Source organism: Panthera pardus, unplaced genomic scaffold (genome assembly GCF_024362965.1).
Source record: "Panthera pardus isolate Hobbes unplaced genomic scaffold, ASM2436296v1 HiC_scaffold_3, whole genome shotgun sequence".
NCBI lineage: Eukaryota > Metazoa > Chordata > Mammalia > Carnivora > Felidae > Panthera > Panthera pardus.
Window position 1 is genome coordinate 17,743,052 of NW_026526876.1, and position 25,850 is coordinate 17,768,901.

Genomic DNA, 25,850 nt, shown 5'->3' on the forward strand with positions numbered 1-25,850 from the left:
GTTGAGGCCACCCTGTCCCCGAGGCTGGCCTCACCGAATCTCCAGATCCTGAACGCTTTCCTCTTCGGCTGCAGGCACCCGTGTGAACCAAGGTTTTGCCCCATCAGGAAGGTCGTGTGTCGTCGGGCCAGAGACAACGTGAGTTTTCACTGGGTCGGCCCTACAGAAGATTCCCGGGACTCCTCCAGAGACACCCTCCCCCCTCCTCCGCCCCACCCCCTCCCCCGCAGGCACCCAGCGCGTGCTTCGCTCAGCGGCAAACACTCCTACCCGCGGCTTCGTGTGGGGGTCGGACGGGGGCGGAGGAAGTGGAGCAAGACTCGGCCTAGGAGCGCGCGTCCGCCCCGGGAGGATGCAGAGGAGGGCAGAGATCAGAGGCTTGCTGGAGGCGGGAGCTGCAGTAGGACGAGGAGCGATCGAGATGCTCCAAATGCGTTTTAGGGAAAGTGAGCGGCTAAAGGTTCGAGGGGCAGGTCCACTTGGCCTTAGAATGAGAGCGCTGGCAGGAGCGGGATGGGGGGGTGGTCGTCACTGGAGTGACTATTCCTTGGGGGGGAGGGGTGACGTGATGGCAGCTCAGACCTAGATCATGCGCTTTGTCCCGGGAGGAGAGGACGACGCCTGGAAGAGACCGGCTCCCGTAGAAAACAGGGCTCTCCCCAGGCGGGGACGCCCGCCCCCAAACCAGGGATCGGAGCGCAGAGCTAGGGGCGTGAGCCCCCCCCCCCCCCACCGCCCCCCGGCGCCCCGGGGCGGGCTGCCTAGTCCCGCGCCGCCCGGAGCCCCGCCCCCAGGCCGCCAGGCCCCGCCCCAGGTCGCCGGGGCCGCCCGGTCCCGCCCCGGACCGCCAGGCCACGCCCCCTCCGCCCGCGCGCAGGTAGGGAAGAGGCGGAGCGCCGGGGCCCCGCCCCCAGGAGCCACCGCCCAGCCGCTGGCCGGCGCCGCTCGGAGCTGCGTCCCGGGGACGTGGGGCCGCAGGGAGGTGAGCGCGGGGTGAAGGGCGGAGCTCGGCACGCGGCGGCCGGGCCGCAGGCGTCAGAGGGGTCCGCGGGGTCCGGCGCGAGCCCGGCCTGGGGCTGCTGTGCGGGGCCCGCGAGGGCGCCCGACCTGCGGAGCGCTCGGGCCCCACGTGGGCCGCGCCCGAGGCTAGAGGCCGGGGCTGGGCTCGGACGGGGCTGCTGGACCCGGGCTGCCGGTCCCTGGGGTTCGGCCGGGGCGAGACGCCTAAGAGGTCCCTTGGCCACGGGTCACCAGATGTAGGGGGCACGACGATTGAGCAGAAGTGTAAAGCCCCCGGGAGGAAGAGAGGGGACTGTCTGGGTACGGGACCGCGCAGTCTCGCCTTCGTTTCAGAAGCTCCTGGAACTCAGACCCTTCCCTCCCCTTTCTCTTCCTGGACGAGCAGCGGGCCGCCGCCTGGCCGCTTTCAGCCTCGCCAGGGTGGAAACAGGTGCGGGAGAGTGGACTCGCAGCAAGTTTAGGTCGGAGCTCAGAAATTGGACCCAGCAGTCCCCTCTGTTGCTGCAAGGGCCTTGGGTTAGGTGCGGGTTAGAAAGGATTATGTCTGCTAGACATACTCTCCCATCCCAGGGCAGAGGGGGAGCTGAGGTCTCAGCCCCTGACTAACTGGGTGAAAGGCTAAAGGGGGCGAGGGGGAGACTTGCCAGATGACCCCACACGTGAACTGGCTTCTGGTTCCCAAATAATTTAGGACCCCGCGTTCGTGACATTTGCTGGTAAAAGGATGAGCCCAGCCTCTGTGTTCCTGCCACTTCGTAGGGAGGGCAGAGGGGCAAGCAGGGGACTGATTTTTGGTGCCAGGAGATACTTGATCATGCCTGGAGACATTTTGGTTGTCACAACTCAGGAGAAGGAGGGGAGTGTTCCCACTGGCATCTGGTGGGTACAGGCCAGGGATGCTGCTAAAAACGTCTTACGGTGCACAGGGCAGCTTCCCACCACAGAGAATTAACCAGCTCAAAATGTCACTGCTGCGCTGAGGTTGAAAGACCCCGGAGCCGCACCTGGCCCGTCAAGTTACTTCTGGACTGCCCCTGCTTGCCTCAGTTTCCCCAGGGGTCAGGAGAAGAACAGAGTAAACTTAAATTGTGAGGGCAGTTATTCCCCCAGCAATAGGACTTCCTTTGGTGCCATCAGCCTGCCTCTTCCCTGCTCAAAGTGGGGGCCCTACAGGAAGCAGGTCTGGGTGCTGTGGGGGAGGAGCTGAGTCCCAGGGGCTGGGCACAGGGCCCTCTCAAGGCTCAGTCCTGGAGTGCTTCGCCCCTAAGGCAGCCTCCCATGCAGGGTGAGCCAGGACAGCCCTTCAGCTCAAATATCCGCCTGGTTGGGGGGGAGGGAATGGGCACAACTCTGTTCTCATAGATTTTCCCAAAGCTGGATTGCTGAGACAGGCATGGACGCCTAATGCCATGTGACCTGCTGGAATTTTCCCTTCTAATCTGACACCTAACTCTTCTGGTTATTTACACCAGGAAAATAACATCCAAGGACTCACAGGCTTCTAGTTCCTTGTGGCTCTCCAATCTGCTTCCCTCCGGCAATAAAAAGGTCCTCTGTGGCTTGTGGGAACCCTGGGTTAGACAAGAGGCCCCAGGGTGGGCCCCCCCTGCTGGCAGAGCGAGGCAGCCCCTGCTCCTGATGTTAGCCAAGGGGGCAGGCCAGGGGGACCCCACAGGGACGAGTCCTTTGAATGGGGCTCAGAAATGTTGGCTCAGTTCTCGGGGGCTGGGGCGGGGTGGGGGGGCTGTCCTCGAAGGATGGGATGGAATGAAGACATGGTCCCTGCCCAGGAGCCCGGGCCACTCCACTGCTCTCCCTTCCCATTTCCTGACAGTGTCCATTGTCCACGTTCTGTTCACTTCTGGACCCTGGCCTCCTGGACCCACCCAGAACTCTGGCAGGGCAAGAGGGCAGGTGGCAGTTTCTGGGGGGTTTTTTTGGTGGGTTTTGTTTTTCGTTGTTGTCGGCTGTTTTGCTTTTAAACTTCAAAAGGGCTGGAATGGCACTGCCATCTTTTTGTTGATCGAAAACCCCGAAACAGGGGCCTCTGTCTTTAGTGTCTCTCGTGGCACAAAGCAGCATTCAAGACTTGTGCAAAGCTGCTCAGGAATTAAGCAGTAGAGCCTGATATTGAACCTGGGCTGCGGTTCCGAGGCCCAGCCCCAAAACCTTGTGCCACCTGCTGGTAAACGGCCAGCTGACTCCTATCTGCTTCGCTCATTTGTGAGCTGTAGGTCTCCGTGGTATCCCACACACGCACAGACCCACACTGCCCAGGAGGGCACTTCTGTTCTTCTCAGAGGACGAATTAACCGCGGCACAAATACCTTGTAGAGGCCGCCGGGGTCTGAGCCTGGCTCTTCGTCGGTGGTGGTGTTTTTACCGGTGGCTGGAGCCCTTCAGAGGGTTCCCGTCAACCTATGACAGACTGTGCCCGATGAGACGGCAGATAAGAGCAGGAAGACGCCGAGGGGGTGTGTCTGTGCATGCCCGTACCTGCTCCTGTCCGGGTGACTTCAGCGAGCCACCTGCCACTTCTTTTTGGTTCAGGACGAGTGGTAGCAGCATCGGGGTGGCCCCAGCCTCCCGCCTGCCTCGCGGTGTGGCATCTGGGGAGATGTGCTCTCTGGGCTGCCTCCCCCCGCCCCCCCCCCCCCCCATCTCTGCACATCCCCTCCGGCCTGTACCACCCACTTTGGAGCAGTGTTACCCTGGCCACCCTCGGGGATTTCCGGAGTGAGCTCACCCGTTTGCTCCCGGGTTCCCATCCAGCTGAGCCAGGCTGGGGGGAGGACTGGCGGGGACGTCAGTGGCCACTGGGAGTGCAGGCCAAACTCACCCGGTGGTGGCTGGGCTGGGAAGGCGACCGGGCGAAGCCAGCTCCGAGGATACAGGCCAGGGCACGTGGCCCCACCTGTCCCGTCACTGGGGGGAAAACAAGGGCTTTTCCCACACAGCCCATAAAGTTAGTGTTGCTTCCCTAATGGGAGTTGGAGGTGTGTAAATAAGAATTCATCACCTCGTCTTCAGGGAAGTAGGAGCACTGCGTCCACATTCCGTCACTGTGTGCGCTTACCCGGGGACCCAGACACAAGTCATTTGTCTGCCGTTCAGACGCTGCCAGAAGGCATGTTGTGGGGGCGGGGTGCTAGGAAAATGGTCGGAGCTAAGTGGGCAATGCCAATCAGGGATGCCGGCCAGGAGGGTGGGAGGGCGGTAGGAGGGGGATTCCCAGCATGGGGAGCCAAGAAGCAAGGCCCAGAAGCTGGTGGGCACAGTGGCCTACGAGATAGTGGTCGGTAGGATGAGGGTCACTTAGAGCCCGTGCCTCAGTTTCTTCAGCTATACAGTAGGGTAACAGAGCCTCGGGACGAGTTGCCGGGAGGATTCTGGTGGTGTCGCACGTGAAGTCTTGGGGGGCCGGGAGCCTGAGGTAGGAGCTGCCACGATTGTGGCATCACGCCTGCTGTTAGGAGCGTGTCTGTGGCCCTTGGCACAGGCCCGTGGGGACGACAGGGGCCTTGCCTCGTGGGCTCTGGGGAGGACTCGATAAGAACATGCTGGGGAACAGTGCTAGAATTACTCTGTAGGGGGGCTGATCCGGGGTGGGGAACCTCAGCTCCGAGAGGCGGAGGGAAGAGGGAACGGGAGGGTGGGTTTCCAAGTGGGAGTGGAGTCTCAGACCAGGAACTGTTGGCTTCTCCCAGCGGGGGCTTTTCCCTGTCCCCCCCCCCCAACTTTTGTGATGGGGGGGCGAGGGGGTCATGGCGGCGGTGACCCTCAGCTCTGCTCCCTCCGGCCGGGCTCTTGGGGCCAGGAACGGGGTAAGCCATTCAGAGCCTTGGTTGCCTCCTCTCCCTCCCACGTGCGGCCCCACAGCCTGTGCCAAGAGCATCCTCGGGGGGCGGGGGGGGGGGTCCCGCCCCTGCCAGACGGCAGGAAGCATCTTTGTCCTCTCCGGATGGCCTTCCCCAGGTCAGGCCTCCAGGGTGGCCCCCAGAAGGCCTGAGACAGGAGGTGGGGGACCCGCTGTGGGATGGGGCCAGAGCAGGACTTGGCACTAAAATCTGGCCTGAGCCCTTGATCTCACTGGTGATGATGAGATAAGGGCAGTGTGAGAGAATGTTTGAGAAAACCCTGTGATAAGCTGAGAAGCACTACCTAAGTGCCAGGTGATGTCATTTCTGCCTAGGGGCTGCTGGGAGGGACTCCTGAGTCTCAGAGGCCCACACCTACACTCGCCCACAGCCCATGGACCACTCGGTCACCACCCCAGGCCCATTTTGTGGCCGCTTTGCCCCACCAGTGCCAGGGTGGCAAGAGGCATCACTACCCCCTAACTCTGGGGCCTTGGACAGGTGACTTGACTTCTCTGAGCCTCAGTTTCCCCACCTGTCAAATAGAGATCTGTCACCACTGGGGCTCTTGGCTCAGATGTAGGGACCCAAGTGAGCCGTGGTCAACCAGGAATAAAAGAAGCTACCGATCACTGGCCAGCGATAGCAGCCTAGGCTCTGTGCATTCATAATCTCATGTCCTCTCTGTTGGATGGGGGAGGCATCCCCCCATTTCACAGCAGAGGAAACCGAGGCTCAGTTTCCTCTGGCAAATTGCTCGGAGTCTCCCAGCAAGTAGGTGGCCAGGCCAGGGTTTGAGTCCTGTCTCTGTCCTCCCCGCAGCCCTCCTCATTCCTCGACAGGAGAATCCATGCTGCCCCAAAGTGACGCAGGGACTTCGGTGAGTAGGGTTTACAAATCCCCACATTCCCCTGTCCGAATGGCCTGGATGAGCCCGGGTCCAAGGGCCCTGAAGGTCTAGCAGCCACTGGGGCTGGGACCAGCCCCTTGGAGGGAAGCAGCAAGCTCCAGGGCAGGGTTCTGGAAAGTCAGGTTTATTAGCTCCTTAATGAGTGTTTACAAGCTGAAAACTGTTTGCCTGGCATGCTCCCTCCCAGCCGTGGGGCCGGCCTGGGCCTCCAGAAGTGAGGGGGACCCAGGACAGCCCAGGGCCTGACTTGCGGCTGAGTGGTCGTGGGCAAGGTGCTTACCTCTCCATAAACTATGGCAAGCCTTTGTCCCTCTGCTGAATGTCCACCCAAGTGAGCCCTGGCTAATGGTGACAAAGCCACCTAGATTTCAGACTCCCGGGAGGCTATGCATAAACAGACTGGGGTCAGAGATGTGAAGTGGCTTGCCTGCAGCACACAGCATTTAGGGCTGGGCACCAGTCTCCCCCAGTTGGACAGTGTTTTTTTCTTTTGAGAGAGAGCATACGAGAGAGAAAGGGGGGAAGGGGCAGAGGGAGAGACAGAGTCCCAAGTAGGCTCTGAGCTGGGGCTTGAACCTATGAATCGTGACATCACGACCTACGCCAAGGTCAAGAGTCACTTAACCGACGGAGCCTCCCAGGTGCCCCAGTTGGACCGTCTGGAGCCAGGCCACAAAGAGGTGGGTGGAAAGTAGGTGGACCCCACCCTTGCAAACTCAAGACAGAGCCCTGCTCTGGGTGCTGAGTGTGGTCCTGTCTGGAAACAGTCTGGTCACCCCTCGGTGTCAGGGAGCTTCCAGCAGGGGTGAAGTAGGCCCGCCCCGCTCCCCAACCGATGTTGGACCCCATCCTTCCCCCAACCACTGAGCATGGGCTGGGCCTCAGCCAGTGAAAACCCAACTGCCAGGGGCACCCGGCTGGGTTGGTTCAAGGGTTGGCTCTTGATCTCGAGGTTGTGAGTTCCAGCCCCACGTTGGATGCAGAGATTATGAAATTATAATAATTATAAACTTGAAAACACAACAAAAACCAATTCCCAGCACGGCAGGATCCTAAGAGAGACAGATCCTCTTGCCTGTTTGGAGCAAAGCCCAAGTCCGCACCAAGCTCGGGTCAACATGGCGTCCAGTGGTGTGTCCTCCCTTTCTAGGAGCCTCTTCTGCCCCGGTATCTGGCCCAGAAAGAGTCAGGGCCTCTGGCCCCCCGATGCCACTTCCTTTTTTTTTTTTTTTTTTTTTAAGTTTATTTATTTTGGGGACACCTGAGTGGCTCAGTCTGTTAAGCGTCCAACTTTGGCTCAGGTTCTCACAGTTTGTGGGTTCGATCCCCACGTCGGGCTCTGTGCTGACAACTCAGAGCCTGGAGCCTGGTTTGAATTCTGTGTCTCCCTCTCTCTCAAAAATGAACATTACAAAACAATTTTTTTTAGATAGACAAAGTTTATGTTTGAGAGAGAGCGAGAGCAAGCGGGACAGGGGCAGAGAGAGAGGGACAGAGGACCTGACGTGGGCTCCACGTGTGCCGACCTCAGCTTCAATACAGTGAGCCCGATGCGGGGCTCAAACTGCACGACCTGAGCTCAACCGACACTCAGCCAACTGAGCCACCCAGCTGCCTAGCCCCCCTGCCTCCTCCCTTCTTCACTGTGATGCTCAGGGAGTAACAGAACTGGGACAGAACGTGTCGCCTTCCCAGAGGAGGCTGGGCCGTTGGGCAGAGCACCCCAGGACGGGCCCCTGTGCTCCCTTTCTTCTATGGTCCCCAAGCTGCACTTGGCCCCTAGGCTCTGGGAGCCGCTGCTTTCCTGGGGTGTGGAAGGGCACGTGCATCCCTGCTCAGCTGCTGTCCCCTCGTGTGCTTCTACGAGCAGCTTCTGGAGTCCAGAAAGTCCCAGAGGGCACCTGGGAGGGCAGGGCCCAGCACTGTGTCCAGCTGGGGACACGTGGCGGCATTGAGTGCCGCCTGCCTGCCCCTGCATGTTGCCAGCGGCTGCTGCATCCAGCTCAGCCAGTTTCCTGGGCCCAGGGCCCCCACAGAGGACGGGGCCTTCACATCTCCGCCCGCCCTGCTGGCGCGCGGTCCTGAGAAAGCTGATGCGTACTACAAAGGGGCGTCGGGGTCTGCGGCGCTCTAAGAACTTGGCCTCCCCACCCCGGACTCCCACGGGCTCACAGCCTCAGCCTGGAGCCCGGGGCCCGCTTCCTGGGTCTGTGGTCGGCCCTGCTACCTAAGCCACTCTAACTGGGTCAAGGGGAATCCAGAACCTGGGGTCTGGTGGGGACAGTGGGGACAAGCCAGCAGGTCCTCGAGCCCCTGACTGTGCCCCCTCCTCTCCATTCTTTGCCTTCTGAACTGAGTGTGAGCAAAGCCCTTAAAGGTGTCGGGGTGAAGACATGGGGGCTCTCTGGGCCGGGGTCCTCTGTGGGTGCGGCCTCTCCCTGTGCAGGGCAGGGTGAGGCTGGGCTGAGCACAGGTGCCAGTATAGTGGGGAAGTGGGTGCTGGCCGGAAGGGACGGAGAGGCCCGCGGACACTTCCTGCTGGCTTCTCTAACTCTGACCGGGGAGTGACTTGGAGTTCAAAGCCTCCAAGGGGGACGTGGTGGTCCCTTCCCTTCCCGTCCCCCCGCGTCCTTTGCCTTCCTGAGTCCTGATCCCCGGCCCTCAGAGTCGCCTCTGCACTTTCCCGGCCTTTGCTCCCGGCCCCACTCAGCAGGGCAGGGAGGTGCGCGGGGGTGAGTCACTGGCCATCAGGAAGCCCATAGGGAGACGGGTTAGACAAACGACCGCCTTTACATAAGCGCCTGGGCCTCGAGCTAGAGCCTCGAGCTAGAGCAACTTCCCGAGGTCAGCAGAAGCCAGGGTTTGCCTGGGGGTTGCACAGTGGGTGAGGGCCAGCTTCCTCTTCGCAGCTTTCTAAAAACGACCTGGTTCCCAGAAGGGCTGTGGCGGAGGGACAGGCCGGTTTCAGTTTCTATGACAGGGAAACAGGGGAGAGAGGCCACTTCCTTGCCCCTGGCCGTCATCCTGTCATCCTGTCATCCTGTGATTCATCAGGGGACAGACAGGTTCCCCGCAGCCCCGAGCCGCCTCCCTTCCCTCTGGACCTCCCGTGGCCCACTCACCCACGGCCAAGTGGCGGTTTCTTTATTTCCTCGGTTCAGGGGACCTGCGCCGCCCCCCCCCCCCCCCCCCCCGCCGGAGGAGGTCCCCTGAACTTCCTGATCCGATCTGGTGGCTCGTAGTGGTCTCCCTCTGTCCTCTACTGGAGGGCATGCTCGCCCCTTGCCCGAGCCCCTCCCTCCCTCCCTCCCCTTGGTCCCCAGTTCTGGCCACACGCAGGCTACACGCTGATGTCAGCTGCTGCGGCTCACTCCCTGTCCTGGGTCGTGAAGTCCTCAGAGGCTGGGGATTCCGGAGACCCCGTCAAGACCAGGGGAGCATTCAGACACCTGCTAGGGTGCGTCGGTGACAGGCAGGTGGGGAGGGGATTGGGGGCCCCTCCAGCGCCCCGTCTGGACGTGCGCTGGTAGATCGGGGGCAGGGGACCTCTCCGGCCGAGGCCCGGCTGCGACTGTCGGGATAGGGCTTGGCTGGTAGTGTCCAGCCCCACCCTTTGTGAGGAAACCGGGTTTTCTGTGGGCATCACTGAGTGGTTTCTGAGTCTCCGTTTCTGTCATGTGCGCCTGGCTGCCGGCAGCTGGGTCACACCACGGGTCGTGGGCGTGGTGCAGGGGTGACAGTGTCAGCCCCTAGGTCCCTCTGGGTCATTTGAACTGTGCACTTCACTTTTTCTTTGGATCTGCCCCACCCCACCCCACGACGGACGGGCTCCACCCTCAGTCCCCTCTCCCTACCCAGGCCCCTTCGAAGTCTTCCAACTACCCTGGGCAGGGGCTGAAGGTCCTTCTCGGGGAGGGCCCCAGCGAGGCCAGGATCCAGCTTGGGCAGGTGGCATTGGCCTCGCTGGGTGGGACAGGCTCTCAGACTCTCCACGCTCCCCCCACCCCGACCCGGAGGCTGGCCGCTGCACCAACCCAGGGGGTCTCGGAGCAGCGGATGTGACTGTGGGCCAGGAGGAAGCCCGGTCCCAGGATGTCACAATTTCCTCTGCAGTGAGCAAGCATTTCTGGGGCGTGGGAGACATGTGTGGGGCGGGGTGCTCCCAAAACTCCAGCACTTTCTGTCTGGGCTCCTCCATGACCCCACCACACTACCGGCCCTACCCTCTGCCCCCTGCCGCTCTTGGGAAGGAACTGGGATTCTGGTGCTTCTGCACAAGTGTGGGGTCAGTGTCAGGAGCAGGCTCACCCCTCCATGGTGGAGAGGGGCTGTGGGAAAGTGGTGTTTTGTACTAAATGTGTGGGCCTCGTGGCCATCGATGCTGGGCCATCACCTCGTCCAAGTCCCTGGCTTAGCAGTGAAGGAAAGGGGGGAGGGTGACGTTTCTTTACAGGCCAGGACGTGGCCTTGGCCACGAAGATGGTGAAAACGGTCTTGGGTACCATGCTGCGCCCCAGGAAGGCACGCGCGCAGCCCTGCGTCTGTTCTCCAGGGCCAGGCCGCTTCTCCCCATGACCCCCAGAAGTGCCCTGGGGCCGGTCCAGTCTCCCCAGTCCTACCGCCTAAGGTTGTGTCTGCCCTCATTTCTGTCAAGACAGTGGCACAGATGGTCTGCAACACAGCGGGTCCTAGGCTGGGGAGTCTGGGCTGTGCTGGGGAGGGGGGAACGGGGGACCCAGTGGGGGCTCATCCTGGGACAGCATCTGGTCACAGAGCCACAGCAGGGCAGTGGGCACTTCGTGGAGCTTTCCAGAGTGGGCTGGGTGCAGGATGGGGGGAGGTAGTTTTGGTCCAGGGTCCATGTGGACTGACAGTCTGCAGCCATGCATGCGTTCCCCCCCCCCCCCCACCTGCCTCCCATCCCATCAGCCCTTAGCAGGGGCCTGATTATTCCAGACCTGCCTCTGCCCAGACCTGCCTCTGCCCAGGGCCCAGGCCTACGCACAGGCAGATCTCTGCAGAATGCCAGGAGAGGCAAGTGAGAAAGTGGTTGGTTCTGTCTGGTGACAGGGCAGACTTCCTGGAGGAGGTGACATTTCACCTGGCGTCGCCCAGGCAGACAAGGTGGAGCCTAGTGCGGCCAGGGGAGGTGCAGGGCCTCAGACAAGAAAGTGAGGGTTTGGGAATCTGCAGGGACACTGGTGTATCAGGTGGGGGTCGGGGCAGGTTCTGAAGGGCCCTGGGTATCTACTCCAGGCAAGCGTGACCAGCCCTGAGTTCCAGAAGGATCCTACCTGCTTGATGAGCTCACCCAAGCTTGGACTCGGCAGCCCTATTCTCCCAGCCTTCCTCCACGGCCTGCCTCCCTCCCTCCTTGGTGCCAGTTTCCCAGGACAGTGCCTGCCTGGTGCCCTCTCACTGCACCCCGGTCCCAAAGGAGACTAAATTGGAGAACTTTCCGTGCAGGGGCCCCAGGTGAGGCTGTTGTCTGGGAGCTGTGCCCAGAGCAGACGCGAAGTGGGATCTGAGGAGCCGGCTGGCCCAACGCTAAGGCCCATCTGCCCGTGATCTCTGGGCGGCCTCATCGTCCACGGCCAGTCTGCCCTGAGGTGTGGGGTCGGGTCTCCCAGCACTTTGCAGTAGAAAGAAGGATGCTTGAGTCTGTTGGTCAAACCCAAAGCAGAAACATCCCGGGCCCCCAGCTCTTCCTCAGGACCCCCTCTGGTGCCCACTACCACCCCCCCCCCACAGTTCCTCCTATGGTTGGAAGCCTTTGTTGCCCCGTGAAGTCAGAGGGAGGGCGCAGACCTGCCCCCAGCCTCTGGTGGGCCCCACGGTAGCCCCTTGGGCCCCTCTTGGTAACCCCGGGCCTCTGAGGAACAGAGTCTAAGTGCTTTTGAGTATAATTTCCCTCTGGGCTGGACTCCACTGTCACCCTGATAGGGGGCCGTCCAGCCCCCAGTGTGCTCTAGCTTTGGGCTGGGTGGGGGGGGTGGCTCCTGTTTCTTAAAGAGACCCAGCTGTTCCCTTCCTGGCTGTGTGAGCTTGGGCAAGTTACTTAACCCCTCTGAGCCTCCTCCCTTCCCAGCCACAAAAGGGGAGCGATGGCAGATGTCTGTTTTGAAAGGTGTCTTGAGGACAAAATGGGGTAATGCATGTGAAGGGCCAAGCCAGGCCTGGTTGCACGGGAATACTTGACCTGTCCTGCCTCTGGTAGCTGTCAGGGTTCTGCTCCCCGAGGGTCTGCTGCCGAGTGTGCCCTGTGCAGGAGCTCCTAGAGCGAAATATCACAGAGTTCTTTACCTTCAGATGCTTGATCTTATGTTGTGTGCATGTGACCTGGATAAATCGTTTAAAGAATGAACACAACTTGTGGGGCATCTGGGTGGCTCAGTCGGTTAAGCGTCTGACTCTTGACTTCAGCTCAGGTCGTGATCTCGCGGTTTGTGAGTTCGAGCCCCGGGTCGGGCTCCGTGCTGACAGCTCCGGGCCTGGAGCCAGCTCCTGATTCTGATCTCCCTCTCTCTCTCTGTCCCTCCCCCGCTCACGTTCTGTCTCTCTCAAAAGCGAATAAATGTTTATTCTCTTTTGAGAGAGAGTGTGAGCGGGGGAGGGGCATAGAGAAAGTGGGGGACACAGAATCCGAAACAGGCTCCAGGCTCGGAGCTGTCAGCACGGAGCCCGACCCGGGGCTCGAACTCACAAACCACGAGATCACGACCCGAGCCGAAGTCGGACGCTCAACTGACTGAGCCACCCAGGTGCTCCCCCCAAAAACAATTTTGTTTGAAGAAAGGAAATGTTGATCAGAAGACAGCCAGCACTTTAAGTTAAACGTGTGTAGTGAAGTTATGTTGAAACAGGAAAAATAAAGTAGAGGCCACCCTGATTTGGGGTTCCTAGCCCAGAGAGGGGGTGGGGGCTCACAGGTGGCTTTTTAGGCAAACCCTCTGAGGCTGGACCCCCCTGGCTGCCCGGCCGTCTGAGCACCCAGCTCACCGCCAAGAGGGGTTCTTACTCCAGGTGGCGAGAACATAGCCTTTAACCCCTCACCCACGAGGCCGGTGGGATTACCCCGTTTTACAGATGCAGAGACTGAGGTCAGGAAGATTAAAAGGTCCTTTGGTCCCAACGCGCCTGCTTGAGTCTGCCCTTCCTTCCTTAGAGACTGCGCGCGCCTAAGGAGCTGCCCTGCTCGGCCTGGAACCGGCTGCCTTTGCGTCTGTGCACCTGCCCACACAGCTGAAACTTGACCCCAGAGCATCTGCAGAGAGTGAGGGAAGGACTAGAACATACTAGATCATGCTCTAAAGACCCCTGCGACAAGACCCAGGAAGCTGTGAGCTCAGCCCAGATCCGAAGGTAGGAACCCGGTTAGCAGGGGGTGGGGGGAGGGGCAGCAACTGTTTGCTTATTTGTTTGCTTTTCGACACGTACGAACTGATGCTGTCTGCGGCCAGGACTCCTCTGGAGGTGGAGGCGCAGCAGTGAACAAGGCAGAGAGAGAGGGAGGCAACCCGGGTAGAGTGACGGAGAGACTTGAAGGGAGGGGAGGGCCAGGGGGCTGCTTCAGGCAGTCAAGGGGGGGCTCCTCGGAGGAGGCAGCGCTCCGGCTGGAACCAGAGTGAGAGGAAGGAGCTACCTGTCCCACCCTGTGATGATCTGACGTGGGGATGGAGGGACCAGCGCAGGCAGAGGCCTGACGTTTGGGGAGCACCTGCCTGAGACTTTTTTACCAGCTTCATTGAGCTGTAATTCACATTTAATTCAGCACAGAGCCATGAGAGCCATGAGATCACGACCTCAGCGGAAATCAAGTCGACCACTTAACCAACTGCGCCACCCAGGCGTCCCTTGTGTCTGGCTTCTTTCGGTTAGCATAAACATCCTTAAAGTTCATCCCTGCTGGACCATGTCAGCCCTGCCCTCCTGTTTGTGACTAATCATTCCATCGTGTGTATGTGGGACCTTCTGTTGATCCGTTTGTCTGTTGATGGGCATTGGGGTCGTTTCCACCTTTGGGCCCTGCTGATCATGCTGCCGTGAACATTCCCGCCCACGTTTCTGTGTGCGCATACAGCCTGGGCGTGTGTCGTGCATTCTGTCATCTGATGCCCAGGGCGCCTCTCTTGGTTGGGGGGGGAGGTCTTTCCCCCATTATAAGGTGAGGGCGTGGGTGACCTGTGGTCAAGTGCGGGCCTCTGTGCAGGTCAAGCCCAGAACCACCCACCTGCAGCGTGCTTTTGACCGTGACCCCTCGGCGCCCCTAGCCGAGCTTAGCAGGTGCGAGACAGTCGGGGGCCTAGAGTGGCCGGGTCAGGGGCAAGGAGGAGACACAGCCACTCAGGGCTCAAAGGCCCCAGTGAGAAGCTTGGAGTCCGTTTTAAGGGAGAATGGGAAATCGTGGGACATTGTTGAGCAGAGAGTGATGTGGTGTGATTGGTGCTTTTAAAAGGTGACTTTTGTTGTTACGTAGAGGACGGTCATGAGGGTGGGGGCTCGAGGGGCGGCGGGTGGAGTGTTCGGGAGGCTGCCTGTGGTCCTTCGGGTGAGAGGTGGAGATGGAGGGGACGGACAGACTCGGGACAAACGTGGCTGCTGTCACCCTCTGTCACACGTCGGCCCCACATGCCCTTACCCGGAGGGCTCCCGCGTGACTCCCCACGTCCGTGCACAGCCGGGGTCAGCCCCGCTGTATCAGCAGGTGGATGTGGCGCCCCTGGCCTTACAGGAGGGGAGGAGAAACCAAACCCGCTCCAGCAGCTTCGGGAAGTGGGGAGAGAAAGTAGCCGCAGATTTTAGCCAGGAAAAGGGCAGAGTGAGGGATGAAAGGGAGAGAAGAGAACAGGCAGAGGGCCTTGATTCTGGTGGAGTCAAAGGGGAAGTGGGGGCTGGTGACCAAAGTGAGAGTAGAAAAGCCCCAGATGGGGGCGGAGTCAGTAAATTGCCACCTCCTTCTGGCAAGGCCATTTCCCAAGATCCATTGATATTCAAGATGAACTTACTCTTCAACCCAGCAACTCCACTTCTGGAAGTTTGTCTTGGGTTAGTGCTGGGACAAGGACCCGGTCTGGGTCTAGGCAGGGGTGTCGGTGAGCACCAGGCACAAGTCCAAAATGCCGAAAACACCCTCAGCAGCCATCAGTCTGGAATTGGTTTAATCTTGGTATGTTCCACTCAATGAAATCTTGGTAGTCACTCAATGAAATCTAGGGGCGCTGGTGTGGGTCGGTGGGTTAAGTGTGACCAACTCTTGATTTCGGCTCGGTCGTGATCTCACGGTTCGTGAGTTCAAGCCCCATGTCGGGCTCTGCGCTGATCCTGCTCGGGGATTCTCTATCTCCCTGTCTCTGTGCCCCACCCCACCCCCCACTGTCCTTCAAATAGATAAACATTTTTTAAGAAAAGAAAAAGAAGGGACACCTGGGTGGCTCGGTCGGTTAGGCGTCCAACTTCAGCTCAGGTCATGATCTCACGGTTTGTGAGTTCGAGCTCCGCCCCACGTCAGGCTCTGTGGGGACAGCTCAGAGCCTGGAGCCTGCTTCAGATTCTGTGTCTCCCTCTCTCTCTGCCCCTCCCCCACTCACACTGTCTCTGTGTCTCAAGAATAAATACACGTTAAAAACAAGAAAAATAGGGTAGCTCTGTGTGCATTGATGGGACAAGACGCACACACTATGGAAGAAAAGTTGTGGCAGGAGCGTGTGTAGAACCCAAGTATGTGTGTCCTTTTCCAGCTGCAAAGAGGCTGTTTGGTGGCAGGTGGGGTGACAGGCAGGCCATGAGCTCACTGTCTGCTTTATAGGTCTTCTGGGTCTGAGCACATGTCACTTTTATGGTTAGGATATAGCGTTTTTCCTCCGTGAAAAGAGAGAAGTACCAGACAGGTGGCAATTTCAGTTACCTTTGAAAAAGGAACCAGGCAGCCCAGGGGACAGGAACCAGCACGGTGGCTTTCTCTCTATCTGCAATCAGGCCGCGCAGCCACTTCCTTGCTAGAAACCCAGAAAGCACCTGCTCCCCGCACAGCTGTGGACCTCTTCTTTGTGGCCAGCGCACTGGGTGGCCCCGGAGCCTTCTCCTGGTCCTCCCCCAGGCCCTGCCCCGAGATCAAAGGCAGGGCTCGGGGTCCCAAGAAGATGCCCTCTGGCCCCTGGCCTACTTTGACCAGGCTGACGAGGCGGCCAAGGTCACCTGGCAGCTCAGTCCTTTGCCCTCAGGCTCCTTTCTGGGTGTGGTCCTGCAGTGAGAGGAGGTGGAAAGGTGGGGATTTCTCAGGCCCTGGCCGGCCTGGAATGCAAACGAAGGACGAAGGGCGGAAATAGACCTTCTTGCAATAATACCCCACCCAGGTCAGATTCGGTCTCTTGTGGCGAGGTTTAGACCCCAGAGTTAGTCAGGCCTGACCTGGGCCACCTGCCCAGTCCCCGGTCCCCTCCTGTCTTGCCACCTCTCGACACACTCGTGCCCCCCTCCCTGTTTCTATTCCAGCCACGCTGCCCCCCTGCCCGCCATGGCCTCCGCTGACAAGAATGGCGAGAGCGTCTCCTCCGTGTCCAGCAGCCGCCTGCAGAGCCGGAAGCCGCCCAATCTGTCCATCACCATCCCTCCACCCGAGACCGCGGCCCCTGGCGAGCAGGCCAGCATGCTGCCCCAGGTAAAGGGACAGGTGAGGGGGCAGCCTGGAGGCTCGCCGCCCTGCCCCAGACAACAGCCGTGCCCACACAGCACTGTTCGGGCGGAGGAGGCCCCTTCTGCCTGAGCCCCAGCTGCCTGTGTAGCCCCTGACTTAGGCCTGTGCCCCCTCCTGCCTTTCCAGATGTCACAGTGAGCGGGCCCCGAGCGCAGGTGCCGGGTCTCCCGGTGATCGCTGTGGGTCTCCCGGTGGGATGTGTGGTCCTGAGAAAGCCTCCCGGTTCCACCCAGGACTGGCTGTTTCCCTTTCTGTCTGGGCCCCGCCACACCACTCCGCCCAGGGGCGAGGGCTGTCACACTTGGGGGAAGGGGCCCCCGCGCTGGGCATCAGCAGCCTGACCCCGCGGCGCCTGGCTCCCGTGGAGAATGGAAATGAGCAACGTTTCCAACAGGCTGGACCAGCGCTCCATAAAGGGCTCATTGAGAGCAGGCTTGAAACAGTGTCCTGGGGCATAAAGGGGTGCTGTGTTGGTGCCACCCACTCACCCCGGGGGGCTCTTCCTCCTACAGGGAACCAGGAGCTAGGAAATCACGCTGGGGGTCACTGAAGAGTTAAAAGATGGTGACTTTACATTTGGAAGGAAAGCAGCTCAGGGCGTGTAAATTGGGGGTGAGGCTTGTTCTCCGTGGTGCTCTCACGTAGAGAGCCAAAAAAGAGCCAGCCCGGGCTCTGGGCTCCACCAAGTCCCAGCCTGTCCTCCCACAGAGGCCCAGGAACCCAGCCTACGTGAAGAGTGTCAGCCTCCAGGAGCCACGGGGACGATGGCAGGAGGGCAGCTCAGAGAAGCGCCCAGGCTTCCGCCGCCAGGCCTCCTTGTCCCAGAGCATTCGAAAGTGAGCACCCTTCCCGCCCTCCGTCCCCGGCAGCCCTACGGACCTTCTCCGGGCCTGGCCCCTGGGTCCCCTTCCTAGAAGGAGCGGGAAGGCCTTAATGAGCGGCCCTCCCTGCAGGGCTGGAACGGAGAATCCGTTAACACCGTGTTCCGGGGGGGAAACTGAGGCCCAAGGGCAATGTGTGCCTTGTAGAAAGTCACAGGGTGGAGCCTGCGGGCGTGGGTCAAGGAGCGGGGTGGGGGGGAGGCACCGGCCCACAGAGTGGCTCCCGGAGGCCTGCCCACCCCTTTTAGCTGGTCATTGGGTACCGACCCAGGGGCAAAAGGGGGGAGCCGATCTGTCCCCCTCCACTGCACACACACGTGCCTTGTCGCCTGTCGTCCCCTGCCCACACATGCTGTCACCTCCCACGTCCCCTCCCCTGCACCCAAGCGCATGGCACCCTGCCACCCTGCGTCCCCCCTGCACGTGCCCTGGCCCGCGTTGGTCTTCGTCCCCGCGGCGTGCCCACCCCCGCGGCGCTCTCGGCTCCCGCAGGGGCACGGCCCAGTGGTTCGGGGTCAGCGGCGACTGGGAGGTGAAGCGGCAGCATTGGCAACGCAGGAGCCTGCACCACTGCAGCGTCCGCTACGGCCGCCTCAAGGCCTCGTGCCAGCGGGACCTGGAGCTCCCCAGCCAGGAGGTGCCATCCTTCCAGGGCACCGAGTCTCCAAAACCCTGCAAGATGCCCAAGGTGGGTTTGGGGGGGAGGGAGGGGCGGCGGCAGTGGCAGGGGACAGAGCCCAGGGGCCCGACCTGCTCCCTCCCTCCCTCTCTTCCAGATTGTGGATCCACTGGCCCGAGGACGGGCGTTCCGCCACCCGGACGAGGTGGACAGGCCCCATGCCCCACACCCGCCCCTGACCCCTGGGGTCCTGTCCCTCACATCCTTCACCAGCGTCCGCTCTGGCTACTCCCACCTGCCCCGCCGCAAGAGGATGTCTGTGGCCCACATGAGCTTTCAGGCTGCCGCCGCCCTCCTCAAGGTGAAGATGCCTCTGCCCGGCCCCCGCCGCCCCTCCCTCCCTCTCTGTTCCCCCCAGAGCATCCCCCAAGAGCTCACCTGGGCGCATCCCTCTGTGCCAAGGGCAGCGGATGCATGAGGTTACCCGGCAGAGAGGCCCGGGGCCTGGCCCATGGCCTTCCAGCCCCAGCGCTCCAGGGTTTGGGAAGCCGGGTTCTGCACCGACACGGGCTGGGCAAGTCGGAAGTGAAATGTGCAGTCAGTTCACCCGAGTTTACTCGGCCCCTATGATGTGCTGGGCACGGGGGCTGCAGAGTGACAGGAGCCAGTGTCCCTGCCCTGGGAGAGCCCCCAGTCCCGAGGGGGCAGTTGTCACTAGTCAGTGTGATAAGTGCCGGGGTCGGTGCAGGAGAGGGGCTCGTGTCAGGGAAGCCACTTGAGCTGAGCCCAGAAAAATAAGGAGAAGTTCCCCAAAAGAGGAATAGCTTTCTCAGCAGAGGGAAGGGCTCACGCAGAGGCCCGGAGGTAGGAGGGGGCGTGGCACGTGGGGGTCAGAGAGGGGGGGCAGGGCACGGTGTGCCGTGCCGCGGAGCTGGGGCTGGGGGAGATGGCCCGAGTTTTGGGGAGTAAGGGTGCGGGACGAGTGGTGGCGAGCTACCTGCCCAAGCCAGAGGGCAGGACGTCAGCAGGGAGAGGAAAACGGCCAACTGCGGAGAGAGCGCTACGTTCAGGGCTATGGAAGATGGTGCCCTGTCTCCGGCCACACTCTGCCCAGGGAGGATGGGCTTGACAGTCCCTTTGGAGGGGGGGCCTGATGCCCGTGCCTCTGCCCTGTCACAGGGGCGCTCCGTGCTGGATGCCACGGGACAGCGGTGCCGGGTGATCAAACGCAGCTTTGCCTACCCCAGCTTCCTGGAGGAGGACGTGGTCGATGGGGCAGACACATTTGACTCCTCATTTTTTAGTAAGGCAAGCATGGGGTGTGGGCCTCGGGAATAGGGTACGGGGTGGCCTGGGAGTTAGGACTGGTGACCTGGCCTTGATCGTGCACTGCCAGGAGCCCCTGACAGGTCCAAGGGCCCCCTGGTTGGAGGGATATGCTGCCTTGCGGAGCTCCTGGGCCCCTGTCTCTCCGTCAGGGACCTGGCGGGGCAGGTGCCAACGGGGAAATCATTGCGAGGGCTCCCAGGCACAAGCCCTGCACCTCCCTCCCCAAGAGCCTGTCCCGCTTTGTTCTGTCCTTGGATTGAGCTGTTGGGAGCAGTATTTGGGACAGTGACTCCTCACACCGTCTTTCTCTGTGTCCCCCGCTCCACCCCACCCCAGGAAGAAATGAGCTCCATGCCCGACGATGTGTTTGAGTCTCCCCCGCTCTCTGCCAGCTACTTCCGGGGGATCCCACGCTCGGCCTCCCCGGTCTCCCCCGATGGGGTGCAGGTCCCTCTGTGAGTTCTGGGCAGCCTTCCTCCAAGCGGAGGGAAGTGGTGCAGTGGGGAAGGGCTCCCCCAGCCCACAGCAGGTCCCTCCCGGGGCCCCCTTCTGGGATGTGCAGGGGGGTGGGGGGGAAGGGGCAGCAGGCTGAGAGCCCTCCCCCACCAGGAAGGACTCGGGCCGAGCCCCGGCGCCCGGGGCCAGGCGCAGCAGGCGCATCGCCTCCAAGGTGAAGCACTTTGCCTTTGACCGCAAGAGGCGGCACTACGGCCTGGGCGTGGTGGGCAACTGGCTGAACCGCAGCTACCGCCGCAGCATCAGCAGCACCGTGCAGCGCCAGCTGGAGAGCTTCGACAGCCACCGGTGAGCCGCGAGGCGGCCGGCTCCGGGCGTTGTGGGCGGCGTCCCCGCTCTCAGGTGCAGGCAGAGGGCAGGAGGGCCGAGGGCCACCCCGGGAGGCCTGGGAGCTTCCGGCTTCCCCAGGACCCTCGCCTGAGCCGGCATTTGGCGAGCGCCCCCTGCGGGCGAGGACAGCAGGGACGAGTCCCCGGGGTTGCCCTGCGAGCATGTGCGTCACCGGGGAGGGGTCCCCGGGCGCTTTGCTGCCTCCTCCCCCTCCCTGCTTCCTCGGCCTGGATCCTCAGCCTGGCTCCCGAAAGCAGTGAGTCGACAAGCGTTCGTTGAGTGCTCTCCCCCACTGGCCCCAGAACAGCTCCGACAGGAGAGACCGGGAGGGCCCGGTGGGCCAGAGGGACGGTCAGAACCTTGGACTATGAGTGAGGGGAGCGTGGGGCAGGATGTGCACAGAGACCTTGGGGGAAATGAGAGGATTGGAGGAGGGCAGTCCTCCCAGTGTGCGATGGGCAGTGACCTGACAGACATTAAACCCCGATTATAAATAAGTAATAACAAGGATAGCAAGCGTCCCAAGGAGGACGGAGAATGAGAGTGAACTGGTGAGGAGGGGTGCAGCCGGCGTGAGCAGGAGTTAGCCGGGTAAAGAGAGATGTGAAGAGCATTTCTGACAAAAGAGGCACCGTGTGCAAAGGCCCTGGGGCCGCGAGGATTGTGGTTTGTTCCAGGGACTGTAAGAGAAGAATGTGGGTGGGCACAGTAAGGCCTTGCAGCCAGCAGGAGGGGGCGATGTTGGACTTAATTCCAAGGTGGCAGGAAGCCATCTAAGGGTTTTAAGCAGGGAGAGACATGTTGGAGTGCATTTTTTTTTAACGCGTATTTATTTTTGAGAGAGAGAGAGAGCAAGTGGGGGAGGGGCAGAGGGATACAGAGGACCCGTGCTGATAGCAGAGAGCCCGATGCGGGGCTCGAACTCACGAACCGTGAGATCGTGACCTGAGCTGAAGTCGGACGCTTAACCGACTGACCCACCCAGGCGCCCCCTGTAGGGGCTGTGATGTCACTGTGACGAAGGATGAGTTGGAGGGGAATAGAAGGGGAGCTGATGGGGGACGGGCTCCACAGGCTGAGGGATGGGATGTGGGTTCGGCTCCGCTGACCCCAGGCTTGTGTCCCCAGGCCCTACTTCACCTACTGGCTGACCTTCGTCCACATCATCATCACGCTGCTGGTGATCTGCACGTATGGCATTGCACCCGTGGGCTTTGCCCAGCACGTCACCACCCAGCTGGTGAGCCAGGCTAAGTTAGGGGTGCTCCGCTCCGGGGGTCCCACCCGCCCGAGAGGCATCAAGCGTCGTCGGCCACCGAATCCCTCCCGTGGCCACAACCTGGCCCGTGCAGGAGGGTGCTCTGGGCTCACCACAGCTTCACCCCTCAGCCCTACCCTGGCATGGGGAACCCCCTGACCGCCCTCCCTCTGCCCCTGCCCCAGGTGCTCAGGAACAAAGGTGTGTATGAGAGCGTGAAGTACATCCAGCAGGAGAACTTCTGGATCGGCCCCAGCTCGGTGAGGGGCCCGGCGGGTGGGACAGCACCACAGCGGGAAGGCCCTGGGCCCCGTCACCCCCAGCTGGGCAGGGGGTCGGCTTGCCCAGGGGACCCCCCCCCCCTCGTCAGGGGGCCCTCAGGGGAGACTCAACAGAGTGGCCAGGTCGGGGCCCACGCTTACTCTCTGCCCTCCCCCAGATCGATTTGATCCACCTGGGAGCCAAGTTCTCGCCCTGCATCCGGAAGGACCAGCAGATCGACCAGCTGGTGCTTCGGGAGCGAGACCTTGAGCGGGACTCGGGCTGCTGTGTCCAGAACGACCACTCGGGCTGCATCCAGACCCAGCGGAAAGACTGCTCGGTAGGGCCGGCCCTCCGCTTGCCCTAGCCTTGGGGAGGGCCCCTGGAGGACCATCCCCTCCCTCCTTCCCGGCCCCACACACCCCTGTACACGGGCCAGCACGGGGAGGGTGCCGACCTCCCCAGAGGAGCGGAAGCCAGGTCTTGGGAACGTCAGCCGGGGGTAGAGGTCTGGGAGATGGGTCTGAGCCCTGGGGACGAGGGGAAGAGCCCCTGTCCTGGAGGCTCCCTTGTCCACTCTCACGGGGACATTCGCCTAGTCGTAACCAACCCTCCTCCGCCCTCCAGGAGACTTTGGCCACTTTTGTCAAGTGGCAGGATGACACGGGCCCCCCCATGGACAAGTCTGATCTGGGCCAGAGGCGGACATCGGGGGCAGTGTGCCATCAGGACCCCAGGTACGCTCCCAGGGTGGCCCACCGCTGGGCCACCCATGAGAAGACGGCCTTGCGTATCCTGCCCCTGGCTCCTGCAGGGATGTTGGAGGGGAGTGTGGCAGGCTGGGGGGCGGGGCACAGCTCCTCATTTTGCCCCCTCTCACCCCTGCCTCCAGAACCTGTGAGGAGCCAGCCTCTAGCGGCGCCCACATCTGGCCCGACGACATCACCAAGTGGCCAGTGAGTGTCCGGGGTGGAGCATGGTCTAGCAAGGGCAGGGAGGGGGTGCCTGCCGCTGCCCGGGCCCAACCCGGTGTCCGTCCCGGCAGATCTGCACGGAGCAGGCCAAGAGTAACCGCACGGGCTTCCTGCACATGGACTGCCAGATCAAGGGCCGCCCGTGCTGCATCGGCACCAAGGGCAGGTGAGCCAGCCCGGGCACTCTGCCCCGGGCACCCCGCCCAGAGCTTCCTCTCATCCTCTGGCACCACCCGCCACCCCGGGCCAGTGTCCTCCCTACCTGGTGACTCTGGGGTCACCCGTGGCAAGGGAGCTTGCCCCGGAGCTGTGGTCCCCGCAGAGCGGCACCCCCTTCCCGCCAGCGATGCCTGCTGTGGCCAGGCCTTGAGCAGCAGGTGAACGGGCAGGAGTCCTCAGGGCCCTGACGCATCCCCTGGCCTCCTTGTCCCCCCAGCTGTGAGATCACCACCCGGGAATACTGTGAATTCATGCACGGCTATTTCCACGAAGAGGCAACGCTCTGCTCCCAGGTGAGGCAGGGACTGGCGGGGCCCTGAGCGTAAGGAGGTGAGCGCCGCAGCCTCCTGGAGCTGGCCTCGTGCGTTCCCTCCCGCAGCAGGTACCCGGCTCTGCCCCCCCCACGTCAGGGCCAGCTGGGTCGAGGGCACTGACCTCCACGCGCTTGCCCCCAGGTGCACTGCTTGGACAAGGTGTGTGGGCTGCTGCCCTTCCTCAACCCCGAGGTCCCAGATCAGTTCTACAGGCTCTGGCTGTCTCTGTTCCTCCATGCTGGGTAAAAGGCCCCTCGCTGCCCGCCCCTCCCCGCCAGGCCCCTGTGGTGTCTGCCCGCCCCCGCCCCCCAGACCCCCGGAGGAGGGCTCCCGGGCCAGCGCGCAGCCGCCACGAGCCTCCAGACCCCGCTGCCCCTGCAGTGCCTGGCTGGCAGCCGCAGGCAGAGGCGAGGCGGGACGGCTGATGCCTGGTGCGCCCCCCTCCCCAGCGTGGTGCACTGCTTCGTGTCTGTGGTCTTCCAAATGACCATCCTGCGGGACCTGGAGAAGCTGGCCGGCTGGCACCGCATCGCCATCATCTTTATCCTCAGCGGCATCACCGGCAACCTCGCCAGCGCCCTCTTCCTCCCCTACCGGGCAGAGGTAGGCACTCGGAGGGGCAGGGCAGGGGGCGGGGCCGGCTCTGCTGCTCCCCCACCCCCACCCCACCCCCCCCACTGGCTCTGCCACAGGGACACACGGCGCCCTCCCACGCCAGGTTCAACAGCAGATGGACAGCTAAGCTGTGGGCTTAGTGGCCGATCCCCTAATCCCCGGGTGCAGGGGACAGCACTGCCCCCGGGTCGTGCTCAGGCGTCCCTTCCGACTTTCCCAGATCTTGTCCCTCCTTTTGTTCGCCTCTGCTTCGTTTCTCTTTGTGACCGCCACCCTGCCTGCCTACCTGCCTGTCACATAACTGGGTTGAGCTGTATGGAATCGCCAACGCCCAGCCACTCTAGACTCACGGAAACGGCGAGTTTTTTGATCGGTTCAGTCTAACGCTGTTGGCTCGCTCAGGGTCTGTCTGTCCCGCCGTTCGCTGCCTGGAGTGGGCTTGTCTGTCGCGTTGATTGCACTGACCGCCCACTGGGCCCGTAGTAGGCCCTCAGGGTTTGCAGAAAACGTGGGTGCCGCAAGCCCAGCTGTGGCCCAGCTGCTGCGGCTGCTCCCTGACCCCGTCCCCGCCCCCACCCCAGGTTCAGGGTCCCCGCGCCTGGGAGGAGCCCACCCATAGGCTGACCCGGGTCCCCGGGGGCTCCGGGCTTCCCCCTGGGGCGCCTGGAAGTGACCCTTCCCCCCTCCCCCTCCCGCCCCAGGTGGGCCCGGCCGGGTCGCAGTTCGGCCTCCTCGCCTGCCTCTTCGTGGAGCTCTTTCAGAGCTGGCAGCTGCTGGAGCGGCCCTGGAAGGCCTTCCTCAACCTGTCGGCCATCGTACTCTTCCTGTTCGTCTGCGGCCTCCTGCCCTGGATCGACAACATCGCCCACATCTTCGGCTTCCTCAGCGGCCTGCTGCTGGCCTTCGCCTTCCTGCCCTACATCACCTTCGGCACCAGCGACAAGTACCGCAAGAGGGCCCTCATCCTGGTCTCGCTGCTGGTCTTCGCCGGCCTCTTCGCCTCTCTGGTCATCTGGCTCTACGTCCACCCCGTGCACTGGCCCTGGATCGAGTACCTCACCTGCTTCCCCTTCACCAGCCGCTTCTGCGAGAAGTACGAGCTGGACCAGGTGCTGCACTGACCCCCCTGCCCCCCGGGCGGGGCATCGCTGCTGCTCACGGGGCGCTGAGGGCCCGGGGCCCGGGGCCCGGGCCGGGCTGCAGAGCGCCCCCTCCCCCGTGCTCCGGAGACCCACTGCCAGGGGCCCGGGCCCTCCCTCCACCAGGCGAGACGGTCACAAAGGCGGGTTCCCCCGGGGCAGCGAGGCGCCCCCTTCCTCAGGCTGGGGACACTCCGCGCACGGGCTTCTCTGCAGCTCAGGGGCTCAGGGCCATGCCCGCCCGTTGCTCCCCTGCTGGCGGGACCACTGCCTAGGGGTGGGCTTCTTTCTTTCCCAAGGTCCTCAGGCTTCGCCCGTCACCCCCCTCAGCCTCTGCTGGTGCCCCCCGGCCACACACACACACACCACATTGCTGTGAGCGTGCCCTTACTGGGACGTGGCCAGGGTTCCCACGCCTGCCTCAACATGCCAGCCCTCCTTCCTGTTTCTCCTCCCCTCTCTGCCCTAAGAGCCCAGGCCCCTCGTTCATCGGTAGCCTGGTGAGCCTGCCCTTAACGCTCCTGGAGCAGACTTGTGGGAAGGGCTTTGCCACGGTCTGGGGCCGAAAAGAGCAACGAGGCACAGCTGGGCTGGGAAGCTGAGAGCTTGTTCCGAGCAGACAGAGGCTGTCCCCTCTGTGTCCCTCTTGGCCCTCCCTCGGAGTCAGTGTTCTGCCTCATGGGGCTGGCTTCGAGAAGGCCGGCCCTTCTCCACTCTGCCTCACTCCTGTCCGAGTTGGGGCGGGGACTGGGCTACTCACTCCTGCCCGAGTTGGGGTGGGTTCCCCAGGGGTTGCCCAAGGCTCGGTCAGACCCATTTTTTACTGGTTTATATTAAGGTTCTAATTTTTAAAAGTAACGCTAACTTTATATGGATGATGTCTCAAATGTATTAAATGATACTCTTTAGAAGTAA

General features: G+C 62.1%; 1 protein-coding gene across 4 annotated transcripts; it reads left to right on the forward strand.

The window, feature by feature from the left end:
* RHBDF2 (rhomboid 5 homolog 2) lies at window positions 1-25,850 on the forward strand. 4 transcript variants are annotated; one of them, XM_019466114.2, is made up of 20 exons: window positions 914-982; window positions 5,700-5,757; window positions 12,953-13,149; window positions 16,279-16,444; window positions 17,189-17,316; window positions 17,854-18,049; window positions 18,138-18,341; window positions 19,160-19,288; window positions 19,646-19,764; window positions 19,919-20,113; window positions 21,284-21,395; window positions 21,599-21,673; window positions 21,853-22,014; window positions 22,302-22,411; window positions 22,567-22,630; window positions 22,720-22,814; window positions 23,085-23,160; window positions 23,323-23,423; window positions 23,631-23,784; window positions 24,498-25,850. In XM_019466114.2, the coding sequence occupies exons 4-20, from the start codon at window positions 16,301-16,303 to the stop codon at window positions 24,915-24,917; spliced, it is 2,484 nt and encodes an 827-aa protein (XP_019321659.1). In that variant the 5' UTR covers window positions 914-982; window positions 5,700-5,757; window positions 12,953-13,149; window positions 16,279-16,300; the 3' UTR covers window positions 24,918-25,850. The 4 variants fall into 4 exon arrangements, with proteins under 4 accessions (XP_019321663.1, XP_019321658.1, XP_019321659.1 ...); XM_019466118.2 differs by lacking the exons at window positions 914-982; window positions 5,700-5,757 and adding an exon at window positions 1-138; XM_019466113.2 differs by lacking the exon at window positions 5,700-5,757 and having other exon boundaries at window positions 859-982.

Coding starts and splice junctions, on each gene's coding strand:
- RHBDF2 (XM_019466118.2), top strand. CDS start 16,301: ATGGCCTCCGCTGACAAGAATGGCGAGAGCGTCTCCTCCGTGTCCAGC. Junction 18,050..18,137: donor AACCCTGCAAGATGCCCAAG/GTGGGTTTGGGG, acceptor CCTCTCTTCCAG/ATTGTGGATCCACTGGCCCG. Junction 23,424..23,630: donor TCTCTGTTCCTCCATGCTGG/GTAAAAGGCCCC, acceptor CCCCCTCCCCAG/CGTGGTGCACTGCTTCGTGT.